This window comes from Schistosoma mansoni, assembly GCF_000237925.1.
Source record: "Schistosoma mansoni, WGS project CABG00000000 data, supercontig 0278, strain Puerto Rico, whole genome shotgun sequence".
Taxonomy (NCBI): Eukaryota; Metazoa; Platyhelminthes; class Trematoda; order Strigeidida; family Schistosomatidae; genus Schistosoma; species Schistosoma mansoni.
In genome coordinates this window covers 56,576-71,568 of record NW_017386139.1, presented here as the reverse complement: position 1 = coordinate 71,568, position 14,993 = coordinate 56,576, and the positions used below count along the sequence as shown (strand labels likewise).

The window sequence follows — 14,993 nt, the reverse complement described above, 5'->3', positions numbered from 1 at the left end:
CTCATCTAATTTCATGCGTTCCAACATATCGTTTTAACTAGCGTTTTGTGCCTTCCTGTATTCATACCTGATTTACGTCCTTTTACGTGGATGTGTGTAATGATTCTTGCATAAATTTTCAAGAAGCGAAGCTCCACCATGGTTTTTGTGCATTAGATTGTTTTACAATTCCAAATTGTAGTAGTTTCGGTATACTAAGTTTTGTTGCTAATACCCGTTTTATACTACGGATATAGTTCACGTTCATACTAGTATATTTATCAATAGTCTGGTAACGAATGTTTTTAAAAGTCTCTTCTGATGCTCTACTTAACGTTCTGATCGTTATCTTTGAACTCAAAATTCATATATACAAGGAAGTTTGCAATAAAATGTTCGCTTTACCTGAAAAACCCACACTATGGAAGGCTAAATGTTAAAAAGTAGTGTTACATATCAGTTTCATTCACATATAACTTCTGCAATATTTCCCAGATGGTATTTTGTTTTTACTTCCTCTCTTGTTGCTTATCCATTCTGGCATTAATAATAGTGAATAAGACAGTTGTATCTCATGTACTGTCAAATAAATATAGCTTATAGTAGCGTTTACTCAGATAGTATGATACTTAATATTGTTTTTGCTCGATATAATTCCACCTAACAACGAACTGTACAGAGCTTTTTTTTATCTTTTTCACCTATTACTTATATCATGTCTTGTTGCAGCTTTAACATGCTAACTGCTATCATAATTACAATCCAAGATCTCCCTATGAATATATGTGTTGTCATGGTTAGGAGAACTCAAGTGTTTCTCGGCATTCTCCTCCAACATACCATACTTCGATCAGGTGTTACCATTTGTATTTGTACATAGATTAACAGACTAGTAACTTCTCTCACTAAGGATATAGTGCGCAACAGAACTCTTTAGGTGTTTTACCTTATTTTGGGAATAAGTATCATAAGTGGATGTTCATTTTTTGAGCAAATTAGTGCTGTTTCATTACGTTTCAGTGCTTGGGATAATATGATTGCGAATGTGACGCTGTCTGTCATATTCTGCAGACATACAATTTATCCTGTACTACTTACTTAGTAATAAAATCATGCTCATGCAATGCCGTCCATTCATTTTTTATCCCATATATTGCGTTTATAATACTCGTCACTATTTTACTTTGTTCAATTTTATATGATTTAACCATGTGTCCAAAACTTTTCATAGATCTCAATGTCCGTCGTGAATAACCGTTCGAAAAAGGTAGGATCGTGGTATTTTGGAGGAGTAGCTAGCGCTATGGCAGCTGCATGTACTCATCCGTTAGATCTTATCAAAGTACATTTACAAACTCAACAAAAGAAGCAGTTCGGGATGGTTAGTATGGGGATTCGTGTATGGAAACAAGATGGAGTTTTAGCGTTTTACAATGGAATAAGTGCTTCGATCTTGAGACAACTTACATATTCTATGACTCGATTTGGAATTTACGAAACGTATAAACAGTCTAAAAATGCCCCCTTGCCATTCAGTGAAAGCTCATTAGTAGCCTTGGCTTCTGGATTTTGTGGCGGTGTTGTTGGTAACCCAGCTGACATGATTAACGTCAGGTAATTAAATTGTACATCTTTGATGGGATTTTATTTTATGTATAACTGTTTCAGCAGCTAGTTGGTTATTTCCTGGTTTTTCTTACAAATGATATGTCTGTACCTATATTATTAGAAATGTAAATGCATTTTTGAAAAAGCCATCCGGATGCTAATTTGGGTTCGTAGTGGGCTATGCATATTAACCCAATATCGTTTGTGGAACAACGCAGCCAGTCTATGAAATGAGTATCATGTAGTGTTATACAATATTCCCCTATGTAGATAGCCTTGATACTTGAGTCCCGTTTCCACATTTTTCTCACTACTTTGATTAATCTCACCTTTTCTTGTTACATAAGCTGTAAAGAACCGTTTAAGATATCGGTCGAGTGCTCCATAGCAAAGTTATATGATCACCGTAATTCAAGTCGAAGTCATAAAGCTGATAGTTCTGGGCTAAAACCAGGTCATTTTATTCTATTTTAAAATTCTCACCCAGGTTTCGATAAATACTAGAATAAAATCTCTTCTGTCTGATTCTTATTGATTCAAGCAATTATTGTTATTTCCTTCTTCATTTTCGTCATGTAATCTTTGGAAGCTCCTCAGTCTCTTTAAAAGGTAATCCTATGTGAGCTAGCAGTGGCTCATTAAATATCAGTATTCCCAAATTAACACGTTTTGCTTCAAAGAGCAAGCCTGTACTTCAGTATCCTTCTCCTCAAATCTCGTTTGTCATCAGCGTTTGACCAAACAATAGTTGAGACATTTTCGAGTTGAGTCAAGTTTCAAATTTAAACTTAGTCCCGCTAGGACTTTTGTTAGATGTTGTAGGTAATCAAAACAGCAGAAAACTTATTGATGAAATGATTATCACCATAATTGTGCAGCTAGAATACTGCCAACACATTGTTGTTTCGTAGCAAAGTTTACAATATCTGTGTTTATAAGTGCTTTGATATTTTGAACTGCTTAAAAGTAAAACCTGATGGAAAAAGTATACTATGTATATCTGAAGGCAAATTTGATAACCTAAACTGTATACAAATTGACGTGCGATTCAGCTTTTTAATATGGGAGTTCATAATATGCTTCTAGTAAACGTAACGCTTTAAATATGAAGGTGATGCAATATGACCATCAATACAAAGATCATAACCAACAGAAAATATCATAGTAAAAAATAGGAAAGACTTTCCAAGATAGGATAAAAAGGCAATCACATAAAATACGTCATCATTTTTTCCACCACACCAAGTAAAAGGCAAAGGAAGGCTGGATTATATTTGCTATTGTCATTAAATTTGAACATTGTTTAGAGGAGTTGAGAACCTCCCTATCACATGAATACCAAAACCTTACCCATCCCAAGATATCAATGCCTTACTTTGAACAACGGTCCTGTCTCAAAATTATATCACCTACACATTTACACTTTCAATCAACCGTAACGGGTGCTTTAGCATAAATCAGATAATCGGAAAACGTTCTGTCACAAATAATCAAGCAAGAATTAGCTACTGCCAAATATGTGAAATATTAGTTAGGCTCCATTCATTGAAAAATTCATATCTCCGAGTCATGAAACAGAACCGGGTGGACCAAAGTATTATCCACCAGGATGCGTAAACCCAAGCTGTCATAGTGATGGAACCTTAAATGGTCAGGATTAGATTATGCCAATCTAGCTTTCATCAGGTATGGGTTCGTTTAGATTATTGCACTTCCACATGAACCCTCTCAACTACTAAAGCACACGAACGTCCCAACTTTTCAACAACTCATAATTAAATGTGAAAATTAGCACAGGTTTCTGCAAATCTTGCTACTTATTTTAATTTCACTATTTTCAAACACATGCTATACTTATGGGTCCTGATCTAGCTGGGTCTAAGCTATGTCCTCATTATCTCATAACAAAACCTCCTTGTTCACATGTTTAGAGCGAAGATTATTGTTTCAGGTACCGAATACAATTTGCTCTCAGATTTCTCTCTTTGTCATTTCCATGGCACTATGGATATATAGATAAACAAGTAGTATATCTAAACAATTCTGCATAACTTCACCGCTCCTTTGCAGCAACAGACAAGGTGGTTGTAATTAAAGGACTACAACCAGTTTGACCCCATGACCCGCTCAGGATGACCTTTTAGTCTCCCAAATTGTTATGTAACCCTGATACAGACCACACGTTCAAGATGTTTGCAAACAACGCCTGAATAGTTGGGGCTTCGGGTTCCTTGTATAATTCTATACAAGACGTACGTTTTAAGTGGTAGTTAAGGAACCTATTTACGGTAATAAGGATGCTGAATATTGATCTTCATAGTATGGCATAAATCTATGACGACTAAGCCCAGTCTGATGAAACAGTGTGAAGTTTGAGTAATGGACGCTCCAGTACAACGCTTGACTTCAGATTGATTGAATCGGATTTCGAAACCAAGAAAGCGACAACCTGGTGACCTGAACCAACAATCATCGAAAACAGTATCCGAAAATTCGTTATCATGATAGTTAGCAGTTTTCAAAACGGGCTCATTCACCAACCACTCCGTGCTTCTCTTGGAGCGTATGTCCACTGTCTATCTAGAATCGATTTTCTTAAATTTCACAGATTACTGTTCGGTTTGGGTACTAGATATTATCTGCTTTCCCCTAACCGATTTGGCGTGAGATATCCCAGTCACATAAGCGGGGTTCACAAAACTTATCGGCAGAGTCTATGTATCCACGATTAATTAAGAAAAGGTTGATTTCTATCCATTTTCAACTGTACCAAAATGTCTTAATGCTCCAATAATAAAAGCCAGTAGCCACGAACGTTTAGAATATACCTATTACTAACAAGATAAAAGGTGATAGGACCCTAAAAACCTATAGTTCACAAATTTTTTGAGGTAAATTCCTCAAAATGTAGTATTTTATTTGTCAAGACGTACCCCGAATAACGCAAGTAGTTTCAAGAATTTTAAATGAATATTTTTTCTACTGGAGAATCGAATTACTTATTTTCAGTCACTCATAATGCCCATAGAGCTGAACGCAAATATGCGTTAGCCCAGTTTGTAATACAACATCAACACAATGATGTGAAACCTGTAAGGATAATAACAAAGGAATTAAAATAATAATCATATCAATGATATTGAGATTTAATAAGAAAGGAAGTATATATGAGGGGTTTGGAAGATAACCACACGCTTACCAAATATTAGATAATTGTCGTAGATAGACAAGGACATATGTCTCGAAAAACTTGTATTTCAAATAAGATTTATCCTCTGTCTACTATTCACTGGTATTTTTTCTAACCGTTACTGTTAATGAATTCATGATAATGCTGTCATTATGGTTTCTGATGCTATTAGCATGCTCATCGCTTCTCGGCTCTCTGAGCTAAGATCATGTGTAGTATCTGTTCTTTGCAGTGTAATTTCTGCAACAGTCTCTAAACTGAGACCAATGAAATTACCTGTAGGCCTCCAAACGCCCTGGTACAGCTGAGACTGGGGAGGGACCACTCTCCCTCTAGAAATGCTCTCACACGGCCACGCGTATACGGCCTCTGCCATGGAAGTCCTATTCACTGCCTTCTCGTGGTGGGGGTGTTGTTTGCAAAACTGAGAGGACGAAAAGCGAATGTCTGGTGTTTTAACCGGGCTGGTGGACACGGATTGATGTCAGTAAATTGGTTGCAACTTCTGTTGCAAGTAAGTATCGAACCGAGCTAGTTATAGGCTAACTACCATCCCACCGGAAAGTGTAGATGAGCATTGGTTGCAAGTGCATGATGCCATGAAAATGGCGAGTAAAGCCGCTTGTGCCTTCGTGAAATGTCCCGCTTATAAGAACTGGGTTTCTTCAGGCTTCTTACAACTCATTGGAGCCCGTCGGTCTACTCCGGATGACTGTGATTTTGACCACAAACGAAGGCTGTTACGTAATGAAATTGGGCAAAGCTTGCGTAGGTACCGAAAAGCCTGGTGATCGGAACGTGCTAATGAGTTGGAAGCAGCAGCTGCATCTGGTAACTGCCGGAAGCCCTTCCAACTCATCCGAGTCACTGGAAGCAAGAAGTGTGGTGTGAGTGAAACAATTTGTGAGGACGACGGGATGCAAACCAGTAACATGCATCGACATCTTGGAAGGTGGGCAGAATTGCTTGAGGAGCAGTTCAACTGGCCTGCTGCTTCGGCAACATCGATCAGATTGTCTTGCCCTCCATGGCCGATGACGACTGCTCCACCAAATAAGGCGGAATTCCGCAAAGAACTCCAACTCTTAAAGTGCTACAAATCACCAGACCCAGATGACTTATTTCTGGCTCTTTTTAAAGATGGTGGTGACTTTCTGGCTAAGGAATTGACTGGGTTGTTTACAAAGGTCTGGAAGCTAGAGAGTGTTCCAAAATCATGGAATGAGTCAATAGTTGTCCCTATCTTTAAAACGGTTCACGTCGTTCGTGTAACAACTATCGGGGGATAAGTCCACCTTTGACTGTGTCCAAACTATTGACTTCTGTCATAATTCGCAGATTGTTGGAAACCCGAGAAAGATTGACTCGCGAGGAGGAGACCGGTTTTCGTTCTGGTGGAGGATGTATTGATCATATCTTCGCCTCTCAGAGTTGAGGATGTTAGACGACTCTCTATGTTTGATCATCGATTGCTGACATCCAGTGTCAAAACCATGTTAGTAATGCAGAGGTTCGGCATCGTGTGTTCGGGCGCAGAGACAATAATCCAGTTGGTGTCACCATCTTGAAACATCGACTTCGGGGGCTTGGACATTTTCTACGAATGTCGTCCCAGAGACTTCCACGTCGTGTATTATTTGCCGACGCTGGAACTGGTTGGAAAAGACGGAGAGATGGTCAGTGTATAACATGGTGTCGTGGTATGAAATAAAGCTGCAAAGGACTGGCTTTTGTTGGTCCTTCATAAATCCCTGTCTGTGGTCCTAGAAATGGTGCAACACATTGTCTTGAGACGTTATCAGATATGGCTCAGAATAGAGGTCAATGGCGATCTTGCTGTAATCTTTATTTACTTTCTTCAATAAGAGTAATTATAACTTTGTTAACTAAAAGAGTTCTTGTGGTTGTCCATTTCTGTTTCCCCCACTATTATTCTTATTATTACACTAACATACACTAATCTGTGGTTGTTATCGTTGTCTTCTTTTTTTCTTATGTTCACCTTACCCTCTTTTTTCTCTTCTCATTGTTTTGTGTGGCGCATATATATCTGGTGCCCCCCTGTACCAATGTTTATGTGTTAAAATAAATAAATAAATCACCCCTCTTATTTCACGTTCTAGGAGAACTAATGAGATAATAATATCTTTCTCCAACGAGTTTTGGTTATCTATAATTTGTGACAATCCATCTACATAACATGCACTGATTGATGACGTATAATTCAGCTCAAAATTATAATGTAGCAGCCTACTTCTGCTATTGAATAGTTATATAGTATTCATTTTTTATCTCAATATAGCTAAAAAGGCCTAGGGATTCTTTCGAATTTTGTGAACTGAATGTGCTACAAGCTGAGATAAAAGTATTGAATAAAGTTGGAATTTATGTTCAGGATAAAGTTTTGAATATGATTTAAGGTTATTATTTTACTCATTGCTGGTTTGAATATTCCTACTAGATCACCATAAATTTGTTTCTTCGATCCATCTTTCTTGAGATATATCTTAGTCTTACTGCACTGGGACAATAAATACTTGGAATGTTTTCATAACTAATAATATAGGGTCATGTAATATTTCTGGCTATTAAAGGCCTATCATAATAAGTTTCGTGTTTAACTGTACTTAAATTTCCTACTATAATGGCAGTGATAGTTAAATGATTGATGGCTTGTTATAGAAACATTTGAGTATCTCCATGAAGCGTTACACTGAAGACAATAGTGTGACATTGTTCATCTATGAAAAAACAGCTTGAAAAACAAAGTAACACAGTCTATTTCTTTTTACGACTGATAGATATTATTTGTCTATGTTGCTTCCAGTGTCGATATTTACTTGGAACACTGAAAGTTCTATTTATTTTGATGTGCTTTAATAATAACTAAATTAAGGAAATATAATTACACTGTTTGAACTGCCTCTATTAATGCCTGATATTTCTGTCACATGTTAGAAAAGATTTTCAGTGTACTTTTGCGTGTATTTTTGATGTAGGCTTCTTTGGTTGGCTTGAACTTGTTTTTGCTGTCAATAGTAGATCGTAAATTGATCGTCTCATTATTTTTTTTTAGAATGCAAAATGATATGAAACTTCCTATAAATGAACGACGAAAGTGAGTTATTTATTTTGATTCGTTTTGTTTAAAAAAATCTTTCTTCTAATTTTATTTGTAAGGTGGCTTGTACATAACTATATTATGATGCCTCAAAGATCTAGGCGTTATCCTTTTACTTGGTCAGTCAGGGCTTCGAAAAGTGTTTCGTCCAGTGACATTTAGATTATCTTGTAGAGTAATTAGCTTACCTGCCCCACAATCGGTGTACATCTTAGTCCAATATACAAATAGACGTACGCGTCTGCTGAAGTATGTTTTTGCGTTTGTTCCTCGACATTTTCACTTATTTTTATCTCTTATCATCACTTATATGTGGTTTAAACTGATAAATATTTGATTTAGTCTTAAATTTCATTTGATATTTCTTATTAAAACTTGCTGAATATTTTTTAACCTACAAATGGAAAGTTCTATTACTGTTACTGAAGTATAAGTGAATTTATGGTGCTAAACTATGTTATACATCATAGTTATATAATATGCCCTTCTGGGTCAGGGTAATTTTGCATTGGTTTTCAGGAGAATCAGAGACCATCCAGACTTTCACGCGACAACCCAAACAGTACAGCTCAATCCCATTTAACAAGAGAGCCATACACCGCTCTCAGGCTTAACAAGAGCAGTATAGCTCAATCCCGCCCCAGATACTATATGGTTTTCAACGCTACAATCTGGATAGTACAGCTCAATGCTATGGCGCAACCATACAGGTACCGAGCACCCTGGTGGACCATTTGCACCATTCATATACACATTTACATCACATGTATAATTATTCCGATCAGTGATCGCGTAAATCAATTATGCACAGCATGAACAGGCCAAAGTTGACCCATTCCGCTTACACGACAGTAAAACTCATTACTGTTAGCAATGGCTACATGCCTTACAATGTTCCAATGACAATGGCCCTTGAGAACACTGAAAAGCAACCACCAGTATCAATGTAATCCGTTGAGCTATATTGCCATTTAGAGCTGAAGGTCTTATATGAGGCTGGAGGTTCGCCATTGACATTGTGGATGGTTCGGCACTACTTCGGAAAGTTTTGCTGACTGTTCATGTGGAAAGTTGGTATTCTGGTTAACCAATTTCATTCATGTTATACATCACATAAGAACTTAAATAGTTACTCTTGTATATTTCATAAAACTAAGTGGTATATCCTAGTTAGTCGCTATATGGTAACCAAGATATCGTTTTACTAATTGTACTCTATATGTGTTTACAACATTATAGTACAGTGCATCGTCCATGTATTTCATTTGTTTACATTAGCTATATTTCAACCAATATTTCTCTCATTCCCGATATGTTTTTAGGTATAGTTGTTTGTTCAAATAGTCAGTTTATTTTATTTTGTTTCCATAGTATAGTAACACATACAGAGTTCTGTTTAGATTTTGGCGTTTTATGTGCTGAAGTTACGTAACCTATTTCATTTTCCAAATTTTTTTCCCTATATATCCAAATCTACAAATTTAGACTGAACTTGTTCACAGGTAAGCAAATAACAAACACAAAATAAATTTAATATGGACATTTTGCCCTTGTAACTCATGGCTTCTTCAACTCAATCAAACGCCTAGATCGAAATCACTTCAGTTTTTTAAATGAGTTCGTATTGTTTAATGTAAAATAACCTTATGCTTCAAACAGAATTGAAAATTAAGAACTCTACAACTGAGTAAAACTTCATATACTCGACTTGACACCCTACTTTTATATGAGTGCTGATTATACTACACAGACTTAATTTGGTATAGCTAGGTTCGAACATGTAACTTGATGGTTGAAATTTTATGTATTTCAGTCTCAAACTACTGCACCAGTCTCACTCTTACCCAGGACACTCGTAACATATATAGCTTAAATGTGTATTAGCTTATTGTTATTACTACTAATAACTTACAAATGATTCATCCACTTCCTATTTAATTAAAAAAACCATTTATATTATATATTAGCTACAAAAATTGTATCGATGGATTAATTCGTGTAGTTCGTCATGAAGGTGGAATCAAATTATTCAATGGAGTCAGTATGACTGCTTCTCGAGCTGCATTTATGACATTAGGACAATTAGCTTTTTATGATAAATTTAAAATCATGCTTATTAACTCTGGTGGATTTGAAGACAAACCTTTAACGCATTTGATTGCAAGTTCTAGTGCAGTAAGTAATTGTTTAAAAATATTCATTTTTATTTATTTTGGTAAGTATTAATTTATGTATATTTGTTATCGTAAACATTAAGTACTTTTTTAATTTGGATCAGAAAACAGGTATTGTAACAGTTGCAACAGGTAGTTACAGTCTTACAAGATAGTGTATCAGTCTGTAATTGTTAATTTTCTATTTGATAAAGGCCAACAGGTAGCTGAAGTTCACATCAACCTGTGTCTCATAACCAATTGTTCAGATTGCAACTGTATCTGTTTATCAACTTTGTTCTATTTATTATTATCGTTCTGTTATTATGTAGTAATTAAATACTTCTTCATCAAAAGAATATTAAACTACTATTCAGTTATTTCTATTAAGTCCTTATGAGTTCTAATTCAAACAAAATAACCGACTATGCAATGAAATAATAACGATAAATGGTCAATTTCTTGGAAATTTAAGTACTCGACTTTCAACCATTATATCATATTTTAATTTTTTTCTCAACCTACTTCGGACCAGGTGGAACCCTTGTTATTGAATTAAGATCAAATCTTGCTTATCAATAGTGTCATTGGCCATCTTTTGATGCTTCGTGTCAACATCATGATTGATTTTAGTTGATCTGAAGTGTTTATAGAGTGATAGATCGTTTGGAAGAAAGAAAGTAACCGTTGTTAACCTACTAAATTTAAAATGCTGGTTTATGTTTTGTCTATAGCTTAATAGTGCATTAGTTATTCTTAAAGAAATTTGTTTTTCCGTTTACATAACTTTCTTAATCGTTATGCTATAGGAGTTAGGGATTTAATGTAGAGGTAAAGGTACATCTTCAGTCAATTGTTTTTGTCTCCTAATGAACTCACTCTATGACCATTACTTCTACTACTACTATTATATAGCTAAAGTAAGGTGTTAAAGAAAATATTTATCGAGTATCTACTACACATAACGTAACTGTTTTCTTATGTGTCCATAGTCTCCCTAATCTGTTTATTGGTTATTATATATAAGTGTTATTAATTTACAGGTTCTTAGAATACCGCAGTAAGATCCTTTACCTTCAAATGTTAGATGTGGATGAAAGCCTAGTACACAAAGCTGTACTCAGTCACTAAGTTGTATTGTTTTATTTTTATTTTTTACTCAGGAATATACGCCGTTTATCTTATCAAACATAGAACCTAGAACCGTCAGAATTTTTAAGATGTTCAGGATTTAGAAAATGAAGGATGAATTATGATTGCATCGGCGCCGTTGTGATCTATTCTCAGCCATATCAATTGGGTCCTCTAAGTGCTTATTTTCTGTGATCGTGAGGAATACTCCACTAAGAAACTCTGCTACACTGGATTTCAAGACAGACTGGTATTTTATTTACTGCGAGATCTCAGTGTAATACCAGACATCCACCAATGCTTTAAATTGTGTAACGACAATCATTTTGAAAATCATTATAGTCTAAATGTAAAGTATTTGATATTTTGTAATACTGTAAACATATGTGTATAGTTGCAGTTTATTGGATTATGCATCTAATTTTCTATCACTAGTCCATGAGTTAAAATTTGTCAGTTTCACAATAATTTGAGTATTGCAAGATTTCATATAATAGGGTGTAATGCATAACATAGTTTATAAATCTAAAAACCGTCGGTATCTGTTAATAAAAATAAGTAGTGCTTTTTACAAAAGTTGGTTGTACCAAACTCTCTGTTCATTATATGGCTGTCAATATGATCTTATTTACTGTTATTTAGGCTGGCGTTGCAACTTTTATTACCCAACCATTTGATGTAATGAAAACTCGTTTAATGAATGCTCCTCCTGGAAAGTATTCCGTAAGTTCCATTACTCGTTTTTTTTTATTTTCCATATGATTGTTAACTTAAATGACTTTCTTAAGTAATCAATAATTTGTGAACACTTCTCCATATACATATATTTGTATAATTTTGGGATTTTAGATATTATAAATAATTCATACGTGTTCCAGTCCGAAATTTATAATGTTGAACTGATCATAAGTTATATGTTTGTGAAGAAAGGCTTTATTTAACTTTTGAAGTATTAAAAGCAGTTTAATTCTGCACACTTTCCTCGTTTATATACATCAGTAACTTATATATTTACTGAAGTTTTTTACCATTCTGATAATCCACCGTCCTTGCATTCCGACACTTTACAAATGAACTTTTCAATGTGGTATGTTGAAGTGTATGTGTGTATTTACTTCTTTATCGAATGATAACCGTTTTATTTCTCCAGTTATCACTACTCATAAAGGTTTGTGTTGGTCGAGGATGAAAAGTGACAGCTTCTTATTTCTTGACTAACTTGTTTATTTTATTCATTTGTATGAACCTATACTGTTTTACGATCAAAATAAAAACAGATCTGTGTTTTTCCATCTATAGAACAAATAAATCTCAGTACAATTTGACAGTAAGAGATGTACGGACAATGAAATGACAATGTCAGTCAGTCAGCTGCAACGTAGGACCAGGCACATATACGCATCGGTTCATAGTTTGGAACGAGGTTTCAGTTGATCTGGAACATTGTTTGGCGCACTAGAATCTTTGACCATGGTGATACTTGAGGAGGAAGTCAAAAGAGGAAGTTTAGAGTTGAAAGTCGATGTAGGAGGAATAATAGGAATTTGAGAGGGAGATTGATTGCTGCTGTCACAACTCTGTACAGTTAACACTGCGACTTCGCCTTCGGACCTTGAGTTTGCTGCTTTCAATCTTGCCGTTTTTCAACCGATCTGCCTGACATGGTAGGACCTTGAGGGATGATTGTTCCATTCAGCATAACCTGATTGGTTTATCACGATAGGCAAGCCCGACCATGACGTCAAGGTAGCAGCAACGGTCGGGAAATGACAATGTAGAAAGATAATTAATAATTATGGTAAAAATTAAAAGTTGCATTTCGGTTGAGACCACTATCAAGATAGATTTTATCCACCTAAAATGTTCATCTTACTATCTATTAAAAATCCTCCTGCGAACTACAGACAGATCGAAAATAGCTTCTGTTTTGAGATATATCTGGTATCTGAAGTCACTGCGTTTCACTCATTGTTCAGAATTCATCCAAGGAGTCTTTACGGCGAAACATATTTTAATTCAATGAAACTACTCTGTGTCACAAACTGATCATTTCTCACTCTTTTCACATAGAATTAGTAAACGTTTTGTGAGTTTCTTGGACGCAAGATATGTCTAGACTGATGTTCTAGTTTAGTGACATGTACAAAATCACCATCTACACTCAGCCTAAGTAAGTTCATGTTGCTGAACCTCTGTTCTACTAAGAGTACGACAGAATTGTACGCTGAAACCCTGACAGTGAGATATATATATATATATCCGTTTTTTAAACAGAGGCTATATCTGTCTTACGAGTACATTTCTTGCACTATAATATCTTAAATACTACAGATCTACTTCAGATAGTCGACTGAATTATTGCCTTTATTTTTATTCTTATGTTCCAGGATCTGATTAGCTGTGCTGTAGATCTTGCAGTTACTGGTCCATTATCTTTTTTCAAAGGTCTTATTCCATCATTCATCCGTTTAGCGCCGCATACTGTATTAACGTTTGTATTCCTTGAACAATTGATTTTTAATTTTGGACATTTACCGCCTTCAAAATAATGTTTAAAAAATAGGGAAAGTAAAAATGTATATTATTGTCTAATTGAATATTCCAGAAAAAGTTTTAAAATCTATTAATTTAAATCTCATGCAAAATATTGGAAGTAACTTCACATTTTTATGACTTTTGTTTAGTCCCAAAAATGGATTTCTTAAGAATAAATGTTCAACATACAATCCATCTTTGTACACACTGACGCGCTTATTGATCTTATCTTGTTTGTTTTTACTGTAAACTATTTTTGCATTTACACTTGTTATTACTACAGAAAACGATAAAGAAATTGAATGTAAAATTTTCCGGTGTTTTATGGATCTGTTTACCATTTGTTTATGTTTATATTGGTAGAAATGAATCACTTCTTGTTTTATTTTTTTCTTTCCTCTTCTCAATCCAATGATTCCTTATAAAACCTCATTTGATCTCCTCGTAAATGCCCTTACGCATACAACTTTTTCATGTGATCATTTACTTTTATTTGAGAGGAGAGTTGAAAAATTGAATGAGATTATCCACCTCGTATCAATATATGTTTCAGGATTAACTTTACTATATAAAACCTATATACTATTATTGAGGTAACAATTCACTCCTAGTTCTACTTACACATTCGATAAACCCAGTCATTATAAATCTTTTCCAATTTTTGAGAAGTTATTTTTGTTCATGCTACTACTGAGAAAGTGGAAGTTGTGCTTTTATAGTTTTTAACTATTTACGTAATTTTTTTACTTTTGCTAAAATCTGATTGAAAATAAACATTCAGCAATCAAAAACCATTTTTAACTTTTGCTTTTCAATAAATATCCGTTGAGATTTAGAGATCAAGATTACTTATTTCCAGAGTATAGTAACCCTAGTAACATTTAATGATACCATAACGTAAATGAAAATCCAAAAAGGCTGATCAGCGTGTTTTTATGAAATCAAAATTGCTGTTCAAAAGTGATTGATTCATCTGTCTTCTCGGCGCTTTGACTTTACTACACAAGGTATTTTGTAAGTGATTAAGCTGTTATTATGGCTATACTTTCGTATGATAGCAATTCATTGAGTAACCAGAGAACGAGCACTAAAATGAGTGAAATTTCAGCATGTTTGGACCTAATATACATAATTTTAACTGCAGATCTCTCATAGAAAGTTCATTATCTTAAATATCTCTTATCACTAAACATGTATCTTAATTGTGGTATATGTATACTACATGAATCTGGATTACATAAATTCTATGGCAGCAATTTTCTATCACATAGTTTCA

The 14,993-nt window shown here is 34.8% G+C and overlaps 1 protein-coding gene across 1 annotated transcript; it reads left to right on the top strand.

Annotated features, from left to right (window-relative positions):
- Positions 1-1,282: 1,282 nt before the first annotated feature.
- Smp_121160 (mitochondrial carrier protein, putative) lies at positions 1,283-14,312 on the top strand (the record flags this gene model as incomplete). The annotated part of the gene is made up of 5 exons (XM_018790599.1): positions 1,283-1,593; positions 7,854-7,895; positions 9,866-10,073; positions 11,825-11,905; positions 13,570-14,312. The coding sequence occupies 5 exons, from the start codon at positions 1,283-1,285 to the stop codon at positions 13,729-13,731; spliced, it is 804 nt and encodes a 267-aa protein (XP_018647405.1). The 3' UTR covers positions 13,732-14,312.
- Between the last annotated feature and the right edge of the window lie 681 nt (positions 14,313-14,993).